The sequence below is a fragment of the Sinocyclocheilus rhinocerous genome, unplaced genomic scaffold (genome assembly GCF_001515625.1).
Source record: "Sinocyclocheilus rhinocerous isolate Xijiao unplaced genomic scaffold, SAMN03320098_v1.1 scaffold1730, whole genome shotgun sequence".
NCBI lineage: Eukaryota > Metazoa > Chordata > Actinopteri > Cypriniformes > Cyprinidae > Sinocyclocheilus > Sinocyclocheilus rhinocerous.
The window spans coordinates 91,533-110,187 of record NW_015634043.1 but is presented as its reverse complement, the minus strand read 5'-3'; the positions used below and the strand labels follow the sequence as shown (position 1 = coordinate 110,187).

The 18,655-nt window shown below is 40.0% G+C and overlaps 1 protein-coding gene across 6 annotated transcripts in view; it reads left to right on the top strand.

Annotated features, from left to right (window-relative positions):
• Positions 1-18,655, top strand: part of LOC107745321 (band 4.1-like protein 1) — a 349,703-nt gene that overhangs the window by 293,865 nt on the left and 37,183 nt on the right. For 2 of the 6 annotated variants that reach the window (XM_016559181.1, XM_016559182.1), the window contains 3 exons: positions 4,272-4,421; positions 5,210-6,847; positions 9,353-10,089. In XM_016559181.1, coding sequence (XP_016414667.1) covers positions 4,272-4,421; positions 5,210-6,847; positions 9,353-9,460 — 1,896 coding nt within the window. In that variant the 3' untranslated portion in view covers positions 9,461-10,089. Of the gene's footprint in view, positions 1-4,271; positions 4,422-5,209; positions 6,848-9,352; positions 10,090-10,447; positions 10,574-18,655 lie in introns of those variants that run through there. The other 4 variants (XM_016559184.1, XM_016559183.1, XM_016559180.1 and 1 more) reach the window with 4 other exon arrangements.

Sequence of the window (18,655 nt, the reverse complement as noted above, 5' to 3'; positions counted from 1 at the left end):
TGTCAGTATAGTGTCCCCGTCACTACACTGGGGCGTTAGGACCCACACAGACCACAGGGTGAGCACCCCCTGCTGGCCTCCCTAACACCTCTTCCAGCAGCAACCTAGTTTTCCCAGGAGGTCTCCCATCCAGGTACTGACCAGGCTCAACCCTGCTTAGCTTCAGTGGGCAACCAGTCTTGGGCTGCAGGGTGATATGGCTGCTAAAGATAACCAATTTTTCCAGCAATTATCCAGATAACTGTGACAATTAATCGGCAAAACCGATCAAATGGTCGACCTCTAATTCTACAGAAGGGAAGGCCAGCAGAACTTGTTCTAAACCAGTTGATTGGTGCATTTCTCACGCAAATGACTAGAGTGTAGTCAGGTATGGGATGTGGAGGCTTATGCTCTTGATGCTTGCTCCGTTTCCTGGAGGCAGGAAGTTTGGGGTTTTTTGGAGGTGTCAGTGTCATTTTAGACAGGGTTTCTGTTTTTGAATTCCCTAAAGGGGTCATTGGATGCGAGTGCGACATGCACTTTTACAAGTTGTTTGAACTGAAATGTGTGTTGGCAGTGTGTGTACACCACGACCCTATAATGATAAAGATCCACCCAGTGTTTTTTTTTTTTAATCTTGTTAAATCATTTCCCCTTTCTCATATCAAGCCATTCTCAGATGCCTGTCTGTGTGACGTCACACAGGCCCAGGCCCCTCCCACAATTGTTGATTGAAACAAGCGTTTTACCTTAGACCCACCCTGAGTGAACAGTCCGCCATTGTTTCGACGCCGGAGCAGGGGTAGATAAGAATTGCTCCTAAGCGATTGAGGTGTTCTGTTGTTGGATGTAATAATGATCATAGCAGTCGTCATTTACTCCCGACATCTGAGCCGCTGAAGTGGATTACTTTTGTGTTTGAAGGGAATGCGCCCCCCTACCTAAATATGTTTAGGTTTGCGCGAATCATTTCCTGATCCAGCCTCTCCTACAGAAGAAGTGAGTATAAGGTTCTTTTATAAATCTTTGCAAATTACCTTTCCTAATAACGTGCTAGTTAGCAAGTTTTGCAGCTCAATGCGGCTAAAGTAAACAGTCTCAGAGAGAACGCTTTGTCACCCCACGGAAGACAGGGGCGGGGTGAGCAGAGCTCATTAGCATTTAAAGGAACATGCAACAGAACAGGTTGCTGTGGCCAGGGGCCTGATGTATAAACGTTGCATACGCACAAAATGGGCATGGAAATGTGCGTATACAATTTTCCACGCACATATCGGGATTTATAAAAAATAATACTAGACGTAAATATGTGCGCATACAGACACTCTAGACCAGGGGTCTATGTGTAAATGTGTATGTGTAAATACAGACACTCTAGACCAGGGGTGTCCAAACTCGGTCCTGGAGGGACGGTGTCCTGCAGAGTTTAGCTCCAACCCCAATTAGACACACCTGAACCAGCTAATCAAGCTCTTACTAGGCATACTAGAACCTTCCCAGCAGGTGTGTTAAGGCAAGTTGTAACTAAACTCTGCAGGACACTGGCCCTCCAGGACCGAGTTTGAGCACCTCTGCTCTAGACCATGCGTACGCACTCTTTTACTGGAGGGAGTGAAATAAGGAAGCAAACAGAATGATTTTAAAGTCTGTTTTACATTTGACATACACGTTTAGATTAAATATGACATTCTGAATAATGAAGTTAAGTGCTGAAATTTCATGAAATTATTATCCAGAAATTACAAAATTTTTATATTAATTTATATAAAAAAATATTTGCAGTGGATGCTGCTTTCGAACAATTTTCCTGTGGTATGCGATTTAATGTTTTAATCACAGCGAGGATTGCTTGGCGCATGACAATTCCGCTTTAAATTGTGTTCTAAATAGCAAAACTCATGTTCTGAGAAAATACTTTTGCGTGAATAATAATGATCATTTTTGTAAACTTGACTTTGTTTGATGGCAGTAACGACAGACATAAGGATGCACTCGTTGATCAAACAGTCCATTGGTCTGATGACAGTAGAACCTCTGTTCACAGGTGTCGCGCACAGACAGTAGCCTAATGATAACTCCTTTCGTGCTCTTCCCAATATTGTGACAAACACCATATTTAAAACATAGAATTTGAAGGAAACTGTAAGATATGCGCGTTTTATTTTCAAAATGTTTTGTTACTGACGCGGTGAGTCAGACAGCTAATTACACTGCAAAAAAATAAGGCCTATCTCTTTCCATAAAAATATAGATTATAAACATTCTAAAATATATGTTTACCTTTTAGGCAAATTGCATAAATTAGAATAGTGATGTCTCAAAACGCATTTATAGTCCGTATCTCATATTTTCCTAACGTATTCCTACCCTTAACTGCGTTAAACATGTTGTCACGTGGATGGAATATGCATGGAAATGATATGCAGATGACGTTATGCATATTAAAACTAGGCGTTGTAAGCTCCATAAATGGCTATTTCGGGGAGGAGACGGGGTGGAGATTCATGTGCGCACAATCTTCCGCTGACTGGGTATTACAAAGGGAATTTTGCGCAGGTTCTGGCGTACGCATGGCTTTATAAATCTGAAAACTTTTGTACGTACGCGAAATCTAGCTTTTGTGCGTACGCACACATTTAGGATGAAATCTATGTAAAGTTTAATACATGAGGCCCCAGAGCTTATTTTGACAAGGTAAAAAGAGTGTTGCTTGTCAGCGCCGATAGCCTAGTGGGCAGCACGTCGACATGTAGCACTGTTGCACTTCGGGTCTCGTGTTCGAGTCCAGGCTTGGGAACCTTTCCCGGTCCTTTCCCCCCTCTCTCTCTCCAACTTCGTTTCCTGTCTAACCACTATCCTATCAAATAAAAGGCCAAAAATCTGTTTTACACCACCATTGAGAAATTTTAACCAAAGTATGTTATAGACTTTAAGACCCTAAAGAATCATATCAACTTGTGGAAAATGGGCATCCGATGACCCCTTTAAGACAGGTCATTCGGTAACTGAGACGTTGAATCAGGAGAAGAAGAGAGACCAGCAAGCTTGTTGTATTGCTGTCTTAAGGCATTTCAAGTTGTGATGGTCGATTAAGACAATGAGGGTGTTCTCTCTTTCAGGGCTGACTTAATGGCAAGGAGTTCCCAGTTACTCACATCATAATTCGACACACTATTTCCCCGTTTAATACTGTAAACCTGCTTTGACACAATCTGCATTGTAAAGAGCGCTATATAAATAATAATGGTGGTGGTGGTGTGGTGATCATAATTCTGTTTGGCAGGATTCAATTTGTGGGAATAGAATGCACATAAGTACATCTTAGCTGGGTTACCATGATGTTGTAAGAGGACTGCTTTTATGTCAACGTTGAAGCCATCCACTTCAACAATGAAGGGTAGAGACAGCTCAGGATAGTGAAGTCGATGCAGGGCTAATGGCATATTCTAGGAAAGTAGTGGTTGTAATCTGAAACTCACACTTCTTGGCTTTAACAGTTGGTTGTTTTAGAGGTGATTGAGAACTACTCTGACATAGTTGATGTGATCTTCCAGAACAGACAAAATAGTCAAAAATAGTCCTTAGTCAAAAGAGCTCATCCACATGTCTTGATTTTTTTTTTATAAAAGTTATAACACATCTCTCCCAAAAAAAACCTAATAATTTTAGCTGTCACTCAAATTCATACCACAATCAATGCAGAACAACTGCATCACTATGATGTTTAAATAGATAATCAAGCAAATTACATAATAATACATCAAGCCAATTACATAATAATACATTTAAAAAGAGGATCAGTATGTTGGCTTTGTAACATTCTATGATATAGAATGTTAGTTATATCACCCACTCTTATACTTTTTGTATCAGTTAATTTCTAATTTTCCAAAGAAGAACCCATACATTCTGCAGTAAAGTACATTACTAACAAAATATCGAATAGTTATATGATGTACCAAGCTTCAATGAACATGACACCAAATCAGTTTTTGGACACATACCATGGTTATATGCCTGTAAGTACCTTGGAATATCATGTAAAAACCATGGTACGTGGATATGGTTGGCATGGTATTTCATTCTGATTCCATCACAATTATCTATATAATCGTACGTATCTAGGTTATAGAGTATTTATTCAGTCTATACTCACATCTCAAGCATTACTATACAATTTTAAGGAATAGAAGAGAAGTCTCATAATATATGGATTAAAATATAAATGTTTAAAATCCTACTAGATGTTTTCCTGATCATTGCTGTTCTTTCTCTGGTACTCTCTGTAGTTTCTAGACAAATCAGAGGATGTTCTCTTGAAGCACCAAGCCAGCATCAATGAGCTGAAGAGGGCCCTGAGGGAGCCCAACAGTAAACTGACGAACCAGGAAAAACGTCTGTCAGGGACGTCCCCAGGCGGCTCTCCAGAGAAGAAAGCAGTGAGTATGGAAATACTGCATTAGGACAGAATATTAATATATGTGCTGATACTTGGTTTAGTCTCTACTTTCTTGTTTGGTTGCAATCATCATGTATATGTGCATCATGCTGTATTGATTGTGTGCAATGTGAATTCCCTCAACTGACAAGGAAAATCCTTAGTGTCAGTTCAGTTGTTACACTTTTTGTAGCAATTTTGCATTGACTAGTCTAGTAAAGGTAAAAAGAGAAAGTATTATGTGGTGTGGGTGTAGTGTTTATTGCCAAACTAATTGTTGTTTGCTGATACAGATTTTTGTTTTACCAGATATAATGGATTTGACATGTATGCCATGCTGTTTTAACATTCTAATTTGTAATGTTTTATATTCAGTTCTCCACTATGTTGCATTTTGTTGTGCTATTGTATTTAATGGTTGCCCAAGTCATTATTGCTGCTGTTTTCATTATACTGATTCCTGCTTTCATGTTTGTTTATATGCTGTGTTAAATCCCATTATTTATAATCATTTTACTTGTGTTGCTATTTCTTTTTCATTATTTTTTCTTTCAACATCTTAAATTGCTCTTTAAATGTTCATAATATAAATTACTTTTTGTTTATCCTCTTTTTTTCTTTTTCTTGGAGCTGGCCATCTATCAGGAGGCTGTTGGTGCAGGGGTAGGGGAACCTGACAACAGCCTCTCAGTGGAGGGCTTCATCCAGAAGACATTTAAAATTCACTAATGGTTACTGATTTGATGACAAGTTAAAGAACTAACAATTTTAATTTATATGATTAAATAGGGCTCTGAAGAACGGGTGTTGCTTGACTATGAAATGGAGGAGAAAGGAGAGTACAAAGCTAGTACACCTCCACCTTCTCTGGTCATTGATCCCCTTCGAAAGGAGGAGACAGAAAAACAACAGGAAATTACCAAGATGACACACATTGACCTAATGAGAGAGGACAGTGATGAAACACAATTGCACATGAAGACTTTTGCATCCTCAAAAATAACACTAATGGACAAGTCAGGTGAATCTAAGGAAAATATCATCACAGGGGAAGATGCCACAACTAAGATTAAATCTAAATTGTCTCATGAAATATCAAAAAAAGAGCCTACACCACTTGCTGAGTCTCAGCCTAACAACAAGATTACCACTACAGACATCATGGCGGAGAGTTCTCAATGTAAAGTCAGAAGGGAAAAAAGACCTCAAAGCTTAAACTTGGGGAAGTCAAGGGACTTTGTGTATGAGACAGAAGCCAAAGGTTCAAACATCACACACGATAGTGTAGAGTCTGATGAGGACAACAATACTGAACTTATAAAGGAGATTGTGATCTGTCATCCTGAAAATTTCAGCACAACAACAGACACATGGACATCATCCATGGCTGAAAAGTTAATTCAGCCAGCCACAAATACATATGCGGCAACACCGCTTAAAGTAAATAAAGAGTTTGACAGGGTAATGGGAAAAGACTTGCAGATTCCCAATCAGGGAGCAAGAAAGATGCATGAAAGTTTGCATGATTCAGGAAAGTCTGATGATGCAAGAAAATTTGTAGAATGTCAAGAGCAGCTATCCAACGAAGTGAAGATTATGAACACTGAAGGCAAACAAGAAAACCAAGATTCATTCAGTGGCCCTGGCAAAGATGAGCAGAAAAGTGTCAAGACTGATATCAGATTTGAAGTCATGAAAGTCATCATGATTGATAATAGCAAGAATGAAGCGAAATCTGGAAAAGCAAAGAAGAAAGAAACAGAAGATTTGGGTCTTGAAAAGAAGATAAGCAATTTTGAACTGGAAGAATCTGCAGAAATCCAAATGGCCATGGAACTGAGAAAAACTAGCCAGAGTGTTACTGGACATGTAAGAACAGATATAACAAGAATTGTTCCATTAAAACCTGAGAGAGTGAGGAGCCAAGGCTACAAAGATGACCTAGATATTGGACAAGGCTCTGAACTAATGAAAATAAATTTTAAAAGATACAGTATGAATGAATCTTTTGTGAGACACTTTGACCCCTGTAAGTTCGAGAGCAGGGACACTAGCTATTTCCATGCAAACTGCTCCACAAGTCTAGTGAAAGGAAATACAAGTCAGGAATTATCTTTAGCTATCAAGGACATCTGTGTGTGCTCAGAGCATCAAGCGATAAAGAGTCTTGAGAGTTCACCAAAAGAAAAGGGTATACGGAATGAAGACACTACAAAACACACCAGCAGAATAGTCCACAGAGATCTTCTGCATACTGATGAGAGCATTTCTGAACTTCACTTCTCCAAACAGACAGTTAACCAAAAAAATGCCCCTCCAACACCTCCAGTCAAAACAAAGAAAGCAAGAGAATCAGGTCTCTTTCTGCGCAATAGTCACATTTTCAGCAAAGACCCAACTCTTGAAGCCATCAAAAAGAACCTTCTGGTAATCAACATGGAATTTTTAAAACTTTCAGTCACTGGACAAACAAGTATTGCATGAACTTAAGATTGATTCACACATTCATTGTTTTCCTTTTTATAATTTAAACATACTTGTGTTTACAGTACGTGTAAAATCATACTGTTTGCTTGCCCATGAAGAGAGGGGTTAGAGAAGCCTACAATTTAACCATTAATGAGTAGTTTTCTGTTTAATATGCAATCGACTACACCAAAAATATCTATTTATATTAAAACTATTTCATCAATATGTTTATAATTGTCTGGAGGTTAAATGTTTTGGCCATTTGCTTCGATAGCCCATTTCTTCATAGTAAATTTAGTGAAATTACATAGTACCTTTGAAAATTTTTGAAACACTAACAGCAACCAGCCTGAGCATTCAACCCTTAACAGAAGCTTTTGTGGTGATTGTCACATTAAATAATGAATTCTGCATGATGTGCATGGGCGTAGAATACGTGGAGAATACAGGGGACCTGTCCATCAGTTGCTCCCCAAGTAGAGCATTCTAAATCTGTTTCTAAATCTTTTTTTTTTTTTGGCCAATGTAGGTAGTACACTGTTTAACTTCGTTACTAAATGTTTACTTTTTTGTGAATTATTTGATTCTTTAAAATCTCTTTTAAAACTAGTTGGTTTATTTTTAAAACCCACTTGGTGATGTGAAGAACCCCCGCATGTTAAATGAGATTGTGACGTTTTTATCCTCTAAAATATAAGTCAAGAACCTCTCGGGTTACACATGTAACTGTGGTTCCCCGAGAGGGAACAAGACACTGCGTCTCCTAGGGGACACTTTGGGGAATGCCCTCAGCATGACCATTGGGCCACACACCCCATGACGTCATTAGCAGGGCACCCGGAAGTATAAGAGGATGCTGGTAATGCACTTCATCAACTTCTTTGTCTGAAGGAGACATGTCACAGGCAGGCACAAGGCATGGCAAGGGGACGCAGTATCTCGTTCCCTCTCGGGGAATCATAGTTACATGCATAACACCAAAACGTTCCCCTTCATGAGAACTCCACACTACGTCCCCTAGGGCACACTTTGGGCTATGAAATACCAACCACGCCATGCCCTGGTGCATGCCTGACCACCAAGAATAGTGGTAAACATGCACCGGCGATGGGGGGTGGCCCATGAGAGAGAGGGCCGACACCCAGCACTAAGCACTAAGGGGACTTAGAAACAGAGTGCCTGCTATCAGTGTGCCTCTTCTCTATCAACTTTGTGAGATCCCCTCTACTCTCTTTAGCGTCACACCTCCTGTGTGCTCTACTCCTGGAAGGGGGAGGAGCATGAGTGGCCGCGCTAGATTTCTGGTCTGTGATCCTCGGTCTGAGACGGACCAGCCCCCTCAAAGGTTTTGGGAGATGATCTAGAACGATAAGGGATGTACCTCTTGAAGTCTGCAGACTGCACCCTCGCCTCCCTAAACTTTTCGAACAACGCCTCAACGGATGTGCCAAAAAGCCCAGATGGTGAGAGTGGAGCATCAAGGAAAGGGTTATTCTCCTTTCTCCCAATGTCCACTAGATTTAACCACAGATGGCACTCCGTAGCCACCATTGCGCCATCGCCCGGCCGATGGCAGCAGCGGTTTTCTTGGCAGCATGGAGATCGAGATCTGTGGTGCAGCTCCTCCATAGCCTCAGGGTTTGTCCCCTTACCTTCATCTAGATCTTTCAGCAGGTCTGCCTGGTGGGCCTGACAACACAGCCATAGTGTGCAGAACCCCCGCGGCCTAACCTGCTGCCACATACGCTTCTGTTTCTCATGCCCCCAACCAACTCCAGTCTCTTAGTAGCACGGGCCATAACCTCCAATAGCTCCCTGTATGTGGGGCTGGTGTGCTGAGATGACTCAGTGCCCACACTTTCTTCGTCATCACCAACTACATCCACGGCCTCGTCTGGATGACGCCAGCAGCTTACTAACTGCCGAACCGGACGACTCAAGAGAGAGCATGTCCAGATCCTGCGGCTTTTGACAAAAGAAGCAGAAATATTTCTCGTTCTCCAAACCTTTCTCCAGTTTCTCCACAAGCTCCACCTGCGATCGCCATGATTGGAGCTTCCGGCTTGCCTCAACAACATCGGGACCAGAGCTGCAAGGTGCAGATGTCTGTCTTGCATCCCTGGAGAATAATGACATGGGCGATCTGAGCTGTTTCATTGAGAATTTCTCGCAATGAACGCATTCAATGCCCTCTAACACTGAACACGCATGCTCCTCTCCCAAACAGATAACTCATAGGTCGTGAGTCCTCAGGTGTCCCTAGGGGACGCAGTGTGGAGTTCCCTTGAAGGAGAATCACATTTTAAGAACTAGAGAATTTTATATTCACTTACAAATTGATTTAAATGCATGTGTGTGTGTTTAGGTTGCAGTGCATGTCTTTCTTTCCTCGTGTGTTGCTTCAATAACACAGCTAACTTTAGACTGCTTCTCTTTCTTTCTTGTTCTGCTTTTCCTTTGCAGGAGCCTCTGTCCACTGCTTCTACTCTTGAAGACCCACAATATGATGTTAAGGTGTCTCATTCCACACTGTTTCCATGTTCTTACATGTTTTTAAAAAAAAATACTTAATTTTCTACTCAGGCTTTTCTACAAAAATAACAATATTAAAAGCGTGCTTTCGAATACTTTTTATGTGTTCCAAGTGACAGTTTAGTGTACTTGCTCAATCAGTGGTCAGGATGATTAGAAAATTAGAATGACTTCTGACAGTAGTTGTTGTTGTTTGTGTAACCTTTAAAAAGTCCCAATTCAAAATCATGCATGCAAATTGTTTTTGGTCAATTAATTTCTTTTTTCTACAAACTAGACATTATATTTGGTATTTGGTAATATGGTAGCCTATTTTGCTGTAATGAACATGCAATGGATTGTTATCGTGGACATTTAAATACCATGAATAATTCTAAATGCCTTATTATCCTAATTGTTTAATTTTTTTTTAGAATGCTCATTAGCTTCTTTTCCATTAACTGGTTAAAAATATGTCAACACAATTGTTGTCTGACAGTAGGTGGTACTTATAGAACAGCAAATTACAGCAGTTACCACTGTTACCTAAAGCAGCATTACCATTTTCTGTTTCTGACACCAGTTTGTGCTGCAAAAGACATGAAGTTAAATAGTATGTAAATGTTTGCAAAAAGCTATTGTGTTATTGTATTTAAATGTTTATGGTTATTTTTTATTTGAAAAATTCATGAAACTTATTAAAAGGACACAATATTTAAGTTTTTTAGTAACCATTTTTTAGCAGTGTACTTAAGTTCTGTGGTAATACAGTACTGGTTTATCGTGACAAAATCTTCAGCAATTATCACAATATAACAATTTTAAACTGACACATGCCTACTGCAAACCATATGATAATATTTACCTGCTGTGAGAACAGAATGCATCAACATATATGATGTCATGACTGGATCACTACACTGGATCATTTCACTCAAGCATGATCAACTGCTCAAAATCACACCCATGATTTCTTCATATCTCCATCATTACGGTTTGTTTCATTATGTGATGTAGAAAAACGCTACCCCTTCTTTTCCTCAACAGCAGCAATCTCACTCTGCCCTTGGAGGACGATTATAATTGTGAGTTTGCTGGCTTGAAGGACACCTACCTGGCCATCGAGAGGAAATGTTCAAGTATGACTGTCAGCTCCACTTCAAGCCTGGAAGCTGAGGTGGATTTCACTGTCATTATGGACTTACACAGTGATGTGGAGGAATTTTCTAGAGGCATGACTGAGCTGGTTGAGAAGGACAAATTAGAGCTGGGCAGGGAGAGTTTTGACAACACTCCCAGGTCTCACTCCACCTGTCACATGAATTTGCAAGATGTATCACCTGGAAGAGAACATCTCCTTGAAGGTTGTGGTCACCAAGATATAGAACCTGTAAGGGCGAGTTCGTATTCCATAAACAGGTCAAGAGAGGAAGAGATCTACAGAATTGTGACATTCATTACATAGTTTAAACTACATTATCATATTGCAAATTGTTTTATGCCTTTTTTCTTTTAGTGAATATCATTTATGTTTTGGTAACATATTTGAATGTGTTACTTTTAATTCTTTTAATTCTACTTCATTGTGTTTATTATTATTTCATTTATAAGAAATTCCTAAATCAAAAAGTCATCCACAATGATTTAATCATAGCATTGTATTGGAGAAGATTTTCTGAAGTGAAGACTGCAACAGCAATAGAAAATCCACTGCAAACATTTGGATTTTAATTTAAGGCCCCTTGTAGTATAAGGGTGTTTTCACACCTAGTTCATTTGAGCCCTGCAAACGCTCTCGGAGCGGTTCAGCTCGAATATGTGAACAAACATGTGATCTCAGACTCCCCTAAAAGGACCCACAAACAAACTGTACTCGTTTCGTTTGTGGGTCCGTTTGTGATTTGATTTCCTTGTGATTTATGTAAGTAATGAGGTCCCGGTACGCTCTCTATGAACGAACATAACAGTAATATGCTTGAGATTGAACTAAGCAGTTTATATATTTATATAAAGCAGTTTATGTATTTATATTTTATGTATATTATTATTTATTGATGTCATTTCAGACGTTTCAACCTCTTGTTACACTTTGCATAAACTAAATAAACAAATAAGTAAATAAATAAACTGACTGTTAACTTGAACAATACAAAATAATTCTGTTTTCATTTATGTAATCTATGGCTAACTGTGCATTAAATTATTTAATGCATGATGGAGGCAAATTACGTCTCGAGTTATGCATTTAACCATGGTTCCCTGAGAGCTACATCCCCCTCTAGGGGACACTTTGGGGAATGCTGCCAGCATGACCGGTGTCTGAAGCACTTGTAAAACAACACCAATCATATTGGTCCACGTGGCCTGTGATGTCATAGGTGGTTACCCAAAAGTATAAAAGGGCACATGCTTAATACATCACTAACTTAGTTCTCTGAGGAGGCTACTAGAAAGGGACCCTAAGAAGGGGAGCAATCACCGAGCTATCAAACAGCTAGTCCCGCACAGCTAGCCTAAATAACTACAGTAGGTAAACCCTCCTATGAGGCTGCCCAGACCACAAAGAGTGGGCTATCTATTTACAACCCTAGCAGGGGAGACAGCACTGTCTAGGTGAGGGCTCCAGGAGACCGGTACTTAAAGACCCTAAAAAAGGGAGCAGTCACTGAGCTAGCACATAGATATCCTCTGATAGCTATATGAGTAGGAAGGGCTACCAGAAGGGGGACCGACTGAAACTCCCCAAACCACAGAGAGTGGGTTGTCTACTTACAACCCAAAGAAGGGAGACAGCACTGTCTAGGTAAGGGCTCAAAGCCCTAGGCAGGAGAGCAATCACTGAGTTTGCACATGGCTATCCACAAATAGCTAGGCTGTAGGAAAGGGGACCACTGCAACTGCCAAGACCACCAGCTCAAGGTGGTCATTAGACTCAAGGCTGTCTAATTATAAACCCTATAAGGGGAGACAGCACTATCTAGGCAGGGCTCAAGGAGACTGCTACTTAAAAACCCTAGGCAGGGGAGAGATCACCGTGCTAGTACATAGTTATCCTCAGATAGCAATGTTTCTGGGAAAGGAGATGTGAAAACACAGCTAGCTTCAGATAGCTGTATTCAAGTAAGCCCGTCCTGCCATAACAATGGCTAAAATATAACCACCCTCAGATGGCTATGCTAAGGAGGTCCCCAATCAGTGTCAGTCCCACAGTAGGCTAGAGTGCACTGTTATATTGACCAGAGACTCACAAGAGGGAGATCCAGACCATCAGCACATGATTCGCTAAAGAGTGAACACATAAAAAAAACATTAGTCCAAGATCAAAACCTGATGCAAGCAACAGCCATAACACTAGGTGGCTGGACACAGCCATCCTCAAATAGCATTTCTCTCAAATAAGGCTGAAGTTTGCCCAGACCATGGACGTGGGCCATCTACTTAAAACCCAAACAGGGGAGACAGCACAGTCTAGGCAAGGGCCCAAGGAGACCATTACTTAAAAAACCACAAGGGGGAGCAGTCTCCGAGCTGGAACACAACTATCCTCAAATAGCAGATTCCTAGACAAAGACTTCAGCACTTACCTGAGAGAGCTTGTGCCAAGGGGAACCCAACCTAGTCATAGACATCAGGCTAGAATATAGATGCCCTCACACTGCTATATTCCAGAGCAAAGCAAGTTTGAGCTGCAGCATAACCATCCGCTCTGAGCAGAGACTGTTCACTTAAAGCACTCAAGAGGGGGAACTGTCTACTCAGCCCAAACTTACTGAGCGGGATTCAGAGGCACCACCCACTTAAAAATACCCAGAAGCCTGGGGAGGCAGCTCACACCTAAACCCATGGAAGGAGCATAGGAAGAAGCATTCCCCATAACCACTCTAGGTGACTTAAACACCCTGGGAGAGAAAGCTCGCAAGCGTTTCTCCACGGACATTCAGTATATCCACGCCCAGCGAGGCTCTCCACACACAATAAAAAGCATATTACAGAGGCACAGCTGAGCTGAATATAGCTCCGCCCGTGATCTCACAATCTCGTAAGCTTGGAGCTAAAAACGACTTGGTGCTCACACTAGAGGTCTTCTCGGGTTCTAAAATCTGTACCCGACCCGAATCGACCCGAATCACTTCTTGCCCGAACCCGACGTGCATAAATTATTTTTAAAAAAAAGAAAAACCTGACCCGAGACAGACCCGATGAAATTAGACCCGAGTCCAACCCGACCCGACTGCATTTATTTTCGAACCAGACTGGACCCGAACGTAAACAGTATTGACGTGTGCACAGCCTGCAGCCCCGCAGCCAGTCAGAAAAACCCCGGTGTCCTGCTGACTGATTTGGTCGCTTCTCCATTACTTTCATTTATTTAACATTTATTTAATTTTGTTATTACTTATTTGTTATTAATTATTATATTATTGCCTGCCTGATGGATACAAGTTATTTCTGAGTTCGGCTTTCAGTTGTGACCAGTGGATTTGAAAAACAAACGTGATAGTTTGATAAAAAATAAATTGATAGCTTTTCATGGCTAATCTAAAGCATAACTAATGATCATAGCATAATTCATGGCTTCGCTAGTGTTGTCTGCAACCAAATTTCTGGCGAAATGCTTCTGCACACAAAAAAGAAAAGCCCTGCATGAATACGCAGAGTAATGAAGCGAATGGATTTTCCTAATGGATCTTATGTCTGTAAGATCGATTTCTGTTGGCGAGGTTAACGTATGCTCCTTTTCTATGTGCGTTTCTCACTTAACGCGAACGTGCAAGTACACATTACGCAAGTACACAGCGATAGTTTAAAAGAATTCGGGTCTTATCGGGTCCATTTGAAAAAAAGCACATTTATTTTAAATTATCCCAGACCCGAGGCCGCTAATACCGAACCCGACCCGTGTCCGAGGCACTTGTAGAAATTTTGGACCCGAACCTGCTCAGGTCGGACCTCAGGTTTTCGGATCCAAGTGGACCCGTGAAGACCTCTAGCCCACACTTCATCGTTATAGCAACGCCGTAAAAGCATTATCCATGGCATCAGGCATCCCGATTTTTAAAGGGTATGCGGACACCACAGATCAAAGCAATTGCCGCGAGCTGAGATAAACCGTGCTGCGGCAACTGCCCAAGGAACAAACGCTTTGCCACACATCCCTCGGGAATAAGAACAAGAGCGAGTGGAGCATTATCATTGCGACTCATCACAATGAGCGTGTAGTCACCGAGACAAAAACGCAAAAGTTAGAATATACCCTCAAGGGCTAGAATCCAAACACAAAGGCACACATTCCCTAAAGCGCGGCTCGACCCACCAGGATGACGTTTCACACATGTGAACAAACAGACGGCTCCGAAGACAACAAAAGTTGGTGATGTATTCAGCAGGTTCTCTTTTATACTTTCAGGTACCTGCCTATGACGTCACAGGCCACATGGACCAATAGGATTGCCGTTGTTTTACACGTGCTTCAGACGCCGGTCATGCTGGCAGCATTTCCCAAAATGTCCCCTAGAGGGGGACGCAGCTCGAAGTTCCCTTGAAGGGGAACCACCCAACACGCAGCGGAGATCTAGCATTCTGCTCGCTTCAAATCAGACACAAAGATGAAGTAGTGCTGTAAGATCACATGTATTTGAATGCATGAATTATAGCATTGATTTGAATTCATTATCAAGAGAGAGATGAAAGTTACCTGTGTGAATTGCATCTGTGCATCTCATTCTGCAAGAGTGAAGCTGTGAGTTTCGTTACTTCAAAACATTACTTTTACCCCCTAGTTGCTTAGAAATATAATGTAGCGATTCAGTATCGAAGCTACTATTTTAATAAAACTTGCGTGGTAGAGTTGACAACAAGTGTGAAAATTCCATGTGTGCACAGTGCTATCTTCAATCTCTGTGAGTGATGTGCGCAGCGCGGGTGTCAGTGAAAGCAGCAAAACAATATAGTAGCAATATAAAGTTAGTAGCAAAAAAAAAAATAATAATAATACTATCTTATCTGAGGAAAAAAGCAAATTGAATTAACTTTATACATAATGTTCCCTTTTAATTTTAAAATTGACTGAAATGCGTTGTTAAAGCTCTGCAAATGTCTTGACTGGTGTCATGATCAGAGATTGCCAGCTCTTACTCACCCTCTTCCCTGTCCAATTTATCTTCCAAATTTTCCAGTGGGTCAGACTCCAGCATTCCACTGCTGCACAGAAAGCTGGAGTCTGGGTTCTTATGAAGTTGTGGTGTGAACAATAAAGAGTCTGAGATCAGGTGCTGGAGTGATCCAATAAAAGAACGGGTTCTCTTTTGAGTCCACTATATTGTGAACACCAAAAGGAATGAGGTCACTTTTGGCTGGTTCCCTTTCTGGTTCATTTTAAGTGAACTGGGTTTGGTTCCTTTAAAACGAACTATATGTGACATCACGAGTAGACACCCCTTATTGCTGATTGGCTACAAGTTTGTTTTGCTATTCGGCCGAATCAGTTTTCTAAAGTGTTTTTGAAAAATCACATACCCTGCCTTTAATGTGAAATGTACTGATTATGCAAAATAAATAAATAATAATACTACTACTAATAATAATAACAATAATAAAAATAACTCATTAATTAAAAAAAACTAAATTACCAGACTCATCATTATAGAAAAAACAAAAATGATAAATAAAATGAATGAGAAATAGTTTCCTCTTGACAAAAATTGCTATATTTTTCAAATGGAAAATATTTCATTTAATTTAATTTATAAATGTATTAAATAGCTAATAATAATTAAACATTTTGTATTGGACCTCCTCTGTTTTACTGTGAATTAAAAATATTTTGGATACCAAGCACTTTTTGAAACATGTCATTAGTGTCATTATTGATCACATACACATCATACATATGTGTAGATCATGGCCTTTATATCTGTTAATCTAATTTTACCTTCGAACAAAACAGATTTTACTTAACCCATTTGGGAGTCACACTTGTGATCTTCATGGTCAGAAGTGACCGCTGGGTAGGGTTTCGCAAGAGAGTGGAAGGTAAATGGAAGACAATTTTGAACCAACGTTCTCAAGTTTCACAAATACCTGTTCTATTGCTAAAAATCTCTGCTTTATGATTTTCACAGGCAAAATCCCAGCAAACAACCGCAGTAGTCAACTCAGAAGGAAACAGCTGAGAGAGAGAAAAAGAAGAAGAAGGAGAGGGAAGTTTTGCTTCCAATGTTAAGAAAAATGACAGGCTGGTGGCGCTGTTAAATTGATACACCTAGGGGGTTGGTTTTGCTGTGTTAGCAGGATAAACTAACCTATCCTAAGTGCTGAGGAAACCCTGATTTTCCTTTTGGGGTTTTGCCACCAACAGGCTTAAGCCAAACGGGCAAACTTATGAAAATTTAGCTGAGTTAATTAAATAACTGAAGGAGAGAGTATCTCTGATTACTTACTTTTAGGGAATTAATTATTATTAATTCATTTAGGTTTTGAAAGGACTCGAATCTGAAAATTCGAAGTCAACCTGATTAGAACTGATTTCAAATTTTAATGGTTTACACCTTATCAACGGTCGTCCAGCGAGACGTTAATGTCCATGTATCTTAACCATCTGACTATGTGTATTTTCCTTGGCCACAGGTCAATACAATTATGATAATTTGTAAGCTCCTAGCGAGGTAACGTGATCTTGGCAAGGTTTGACTTTAAAATTATACGACACCAGACAATGATTCTTTATAAATGAAACACGAATTTATTGGCTATTCTAGATTACATTAAAACTAAGCTAAAACACACATACATACACACACATACATACAGTTCGGAAGAATGAAAGTTACGGAGTTTGTATGAAGTTCCCAAAGTTCTAACTCGTTTCCACGAGTGGTTTTAAATTCAACCCGAGAGAATCACAAAGCAGAGATTTGTCTTACGTTTACTGCTTGATTATCAATTCAGCACCGATCTCAGCAGATAGGAGCTTTGTTTGTACTTGCGTTTTGCTGAAATCTGAGAAGCGGAGGGGTTTTCTCGTTGCTGACAACAGGCTTCCTGGATGGCTGCTTGAGGGAATCCCGGAGCTTTCGGATTGGTTACTGAGATGACGTTTGGGTGATGTCCTTTTGGGGAAGCCTTCCGTGGTGATAGGAGGTTGCCTTGTGATGTAGGAGCTTCGAAAGTCGGTTGCCTTGAGCACGGAGAGTGATGTTTGGAGTTCTTCTGAGATTTCCTTTTGCTTGGCTTTAGACTTTGAAGTTCGGCAGTCGTGGAGTTTCAGCTGAAGTTTCGGTCACAAGACATCACGAGGTATCTATAAGTTGTAGTCCTGATACAAAAGATCTCTGTGTTATCTCTTGATTAGATTGGTTCGTCATGTCATGATGAGTTGTTTCTGTGACATATCAGTGTCCGTTCATGACAGAAATCCCTACATTCTCAAAGGCAACTTTTGCAACCTGTAAAGGTTTAGATTTTTTGTTTGTTTGTTTGAAATGTTGATTTTAAGCATCAGCTTTCGAATTATTATTACTACAGTCAAACCTGAACACAGAAAGCATTTTGTTACACAAAACATTACAATTCTATAAAAATGTAACAAAAATTAACAGGAATGTTAATGTCTGACTCGTTTTGGTTATATGGTTATAGCCATACCAGTTAATTTAAGTGTGTGTGTGTGTGTGTGTGTGTGTGTGTTTGAGTGTGTGTGTGTGAGTGGATGTGTCTGTTTTGCACCCTTGATGTTTTAAATTGTAACCCCTTCCTTGCTATCCACTTTTTTACTGCATTGCAGTTAAAATATTGCTTTTATTTTACATATTTGCTGTGTTCAAATCTACTATGCTAGGTTTCTTTTCATTTATTTTGAACAGACAGTAGTACAAATTACAAATTTTCCACCTAGATGTGAAAATACTAAATGGTATATTAAATTACAATGTTTTATATATAAAATCTGCAGTACATATATACATTCAAGGAATACATACTTGAAATATATTTGATTTAGTTAACAAATACACAAAGGAAAAAACAGTGCGACACGTAACGTAGCCTATATATGCTTAGTGTGACGCTTAATTTGTTCACAGAAAGGAAACTCAAATGGCAGAAAGTGACATCCTATTTGTTTTCTTTATTTTACAAAAGCACAATGTTTTGATTTCATTGTGAGTGTACACAAATAAAAGTAGACCTTTTACAGTGATGCATTATTAATAAGACAATAAATGACGGATTGTTTTAAGTTGATTCTGCTGGTATAAG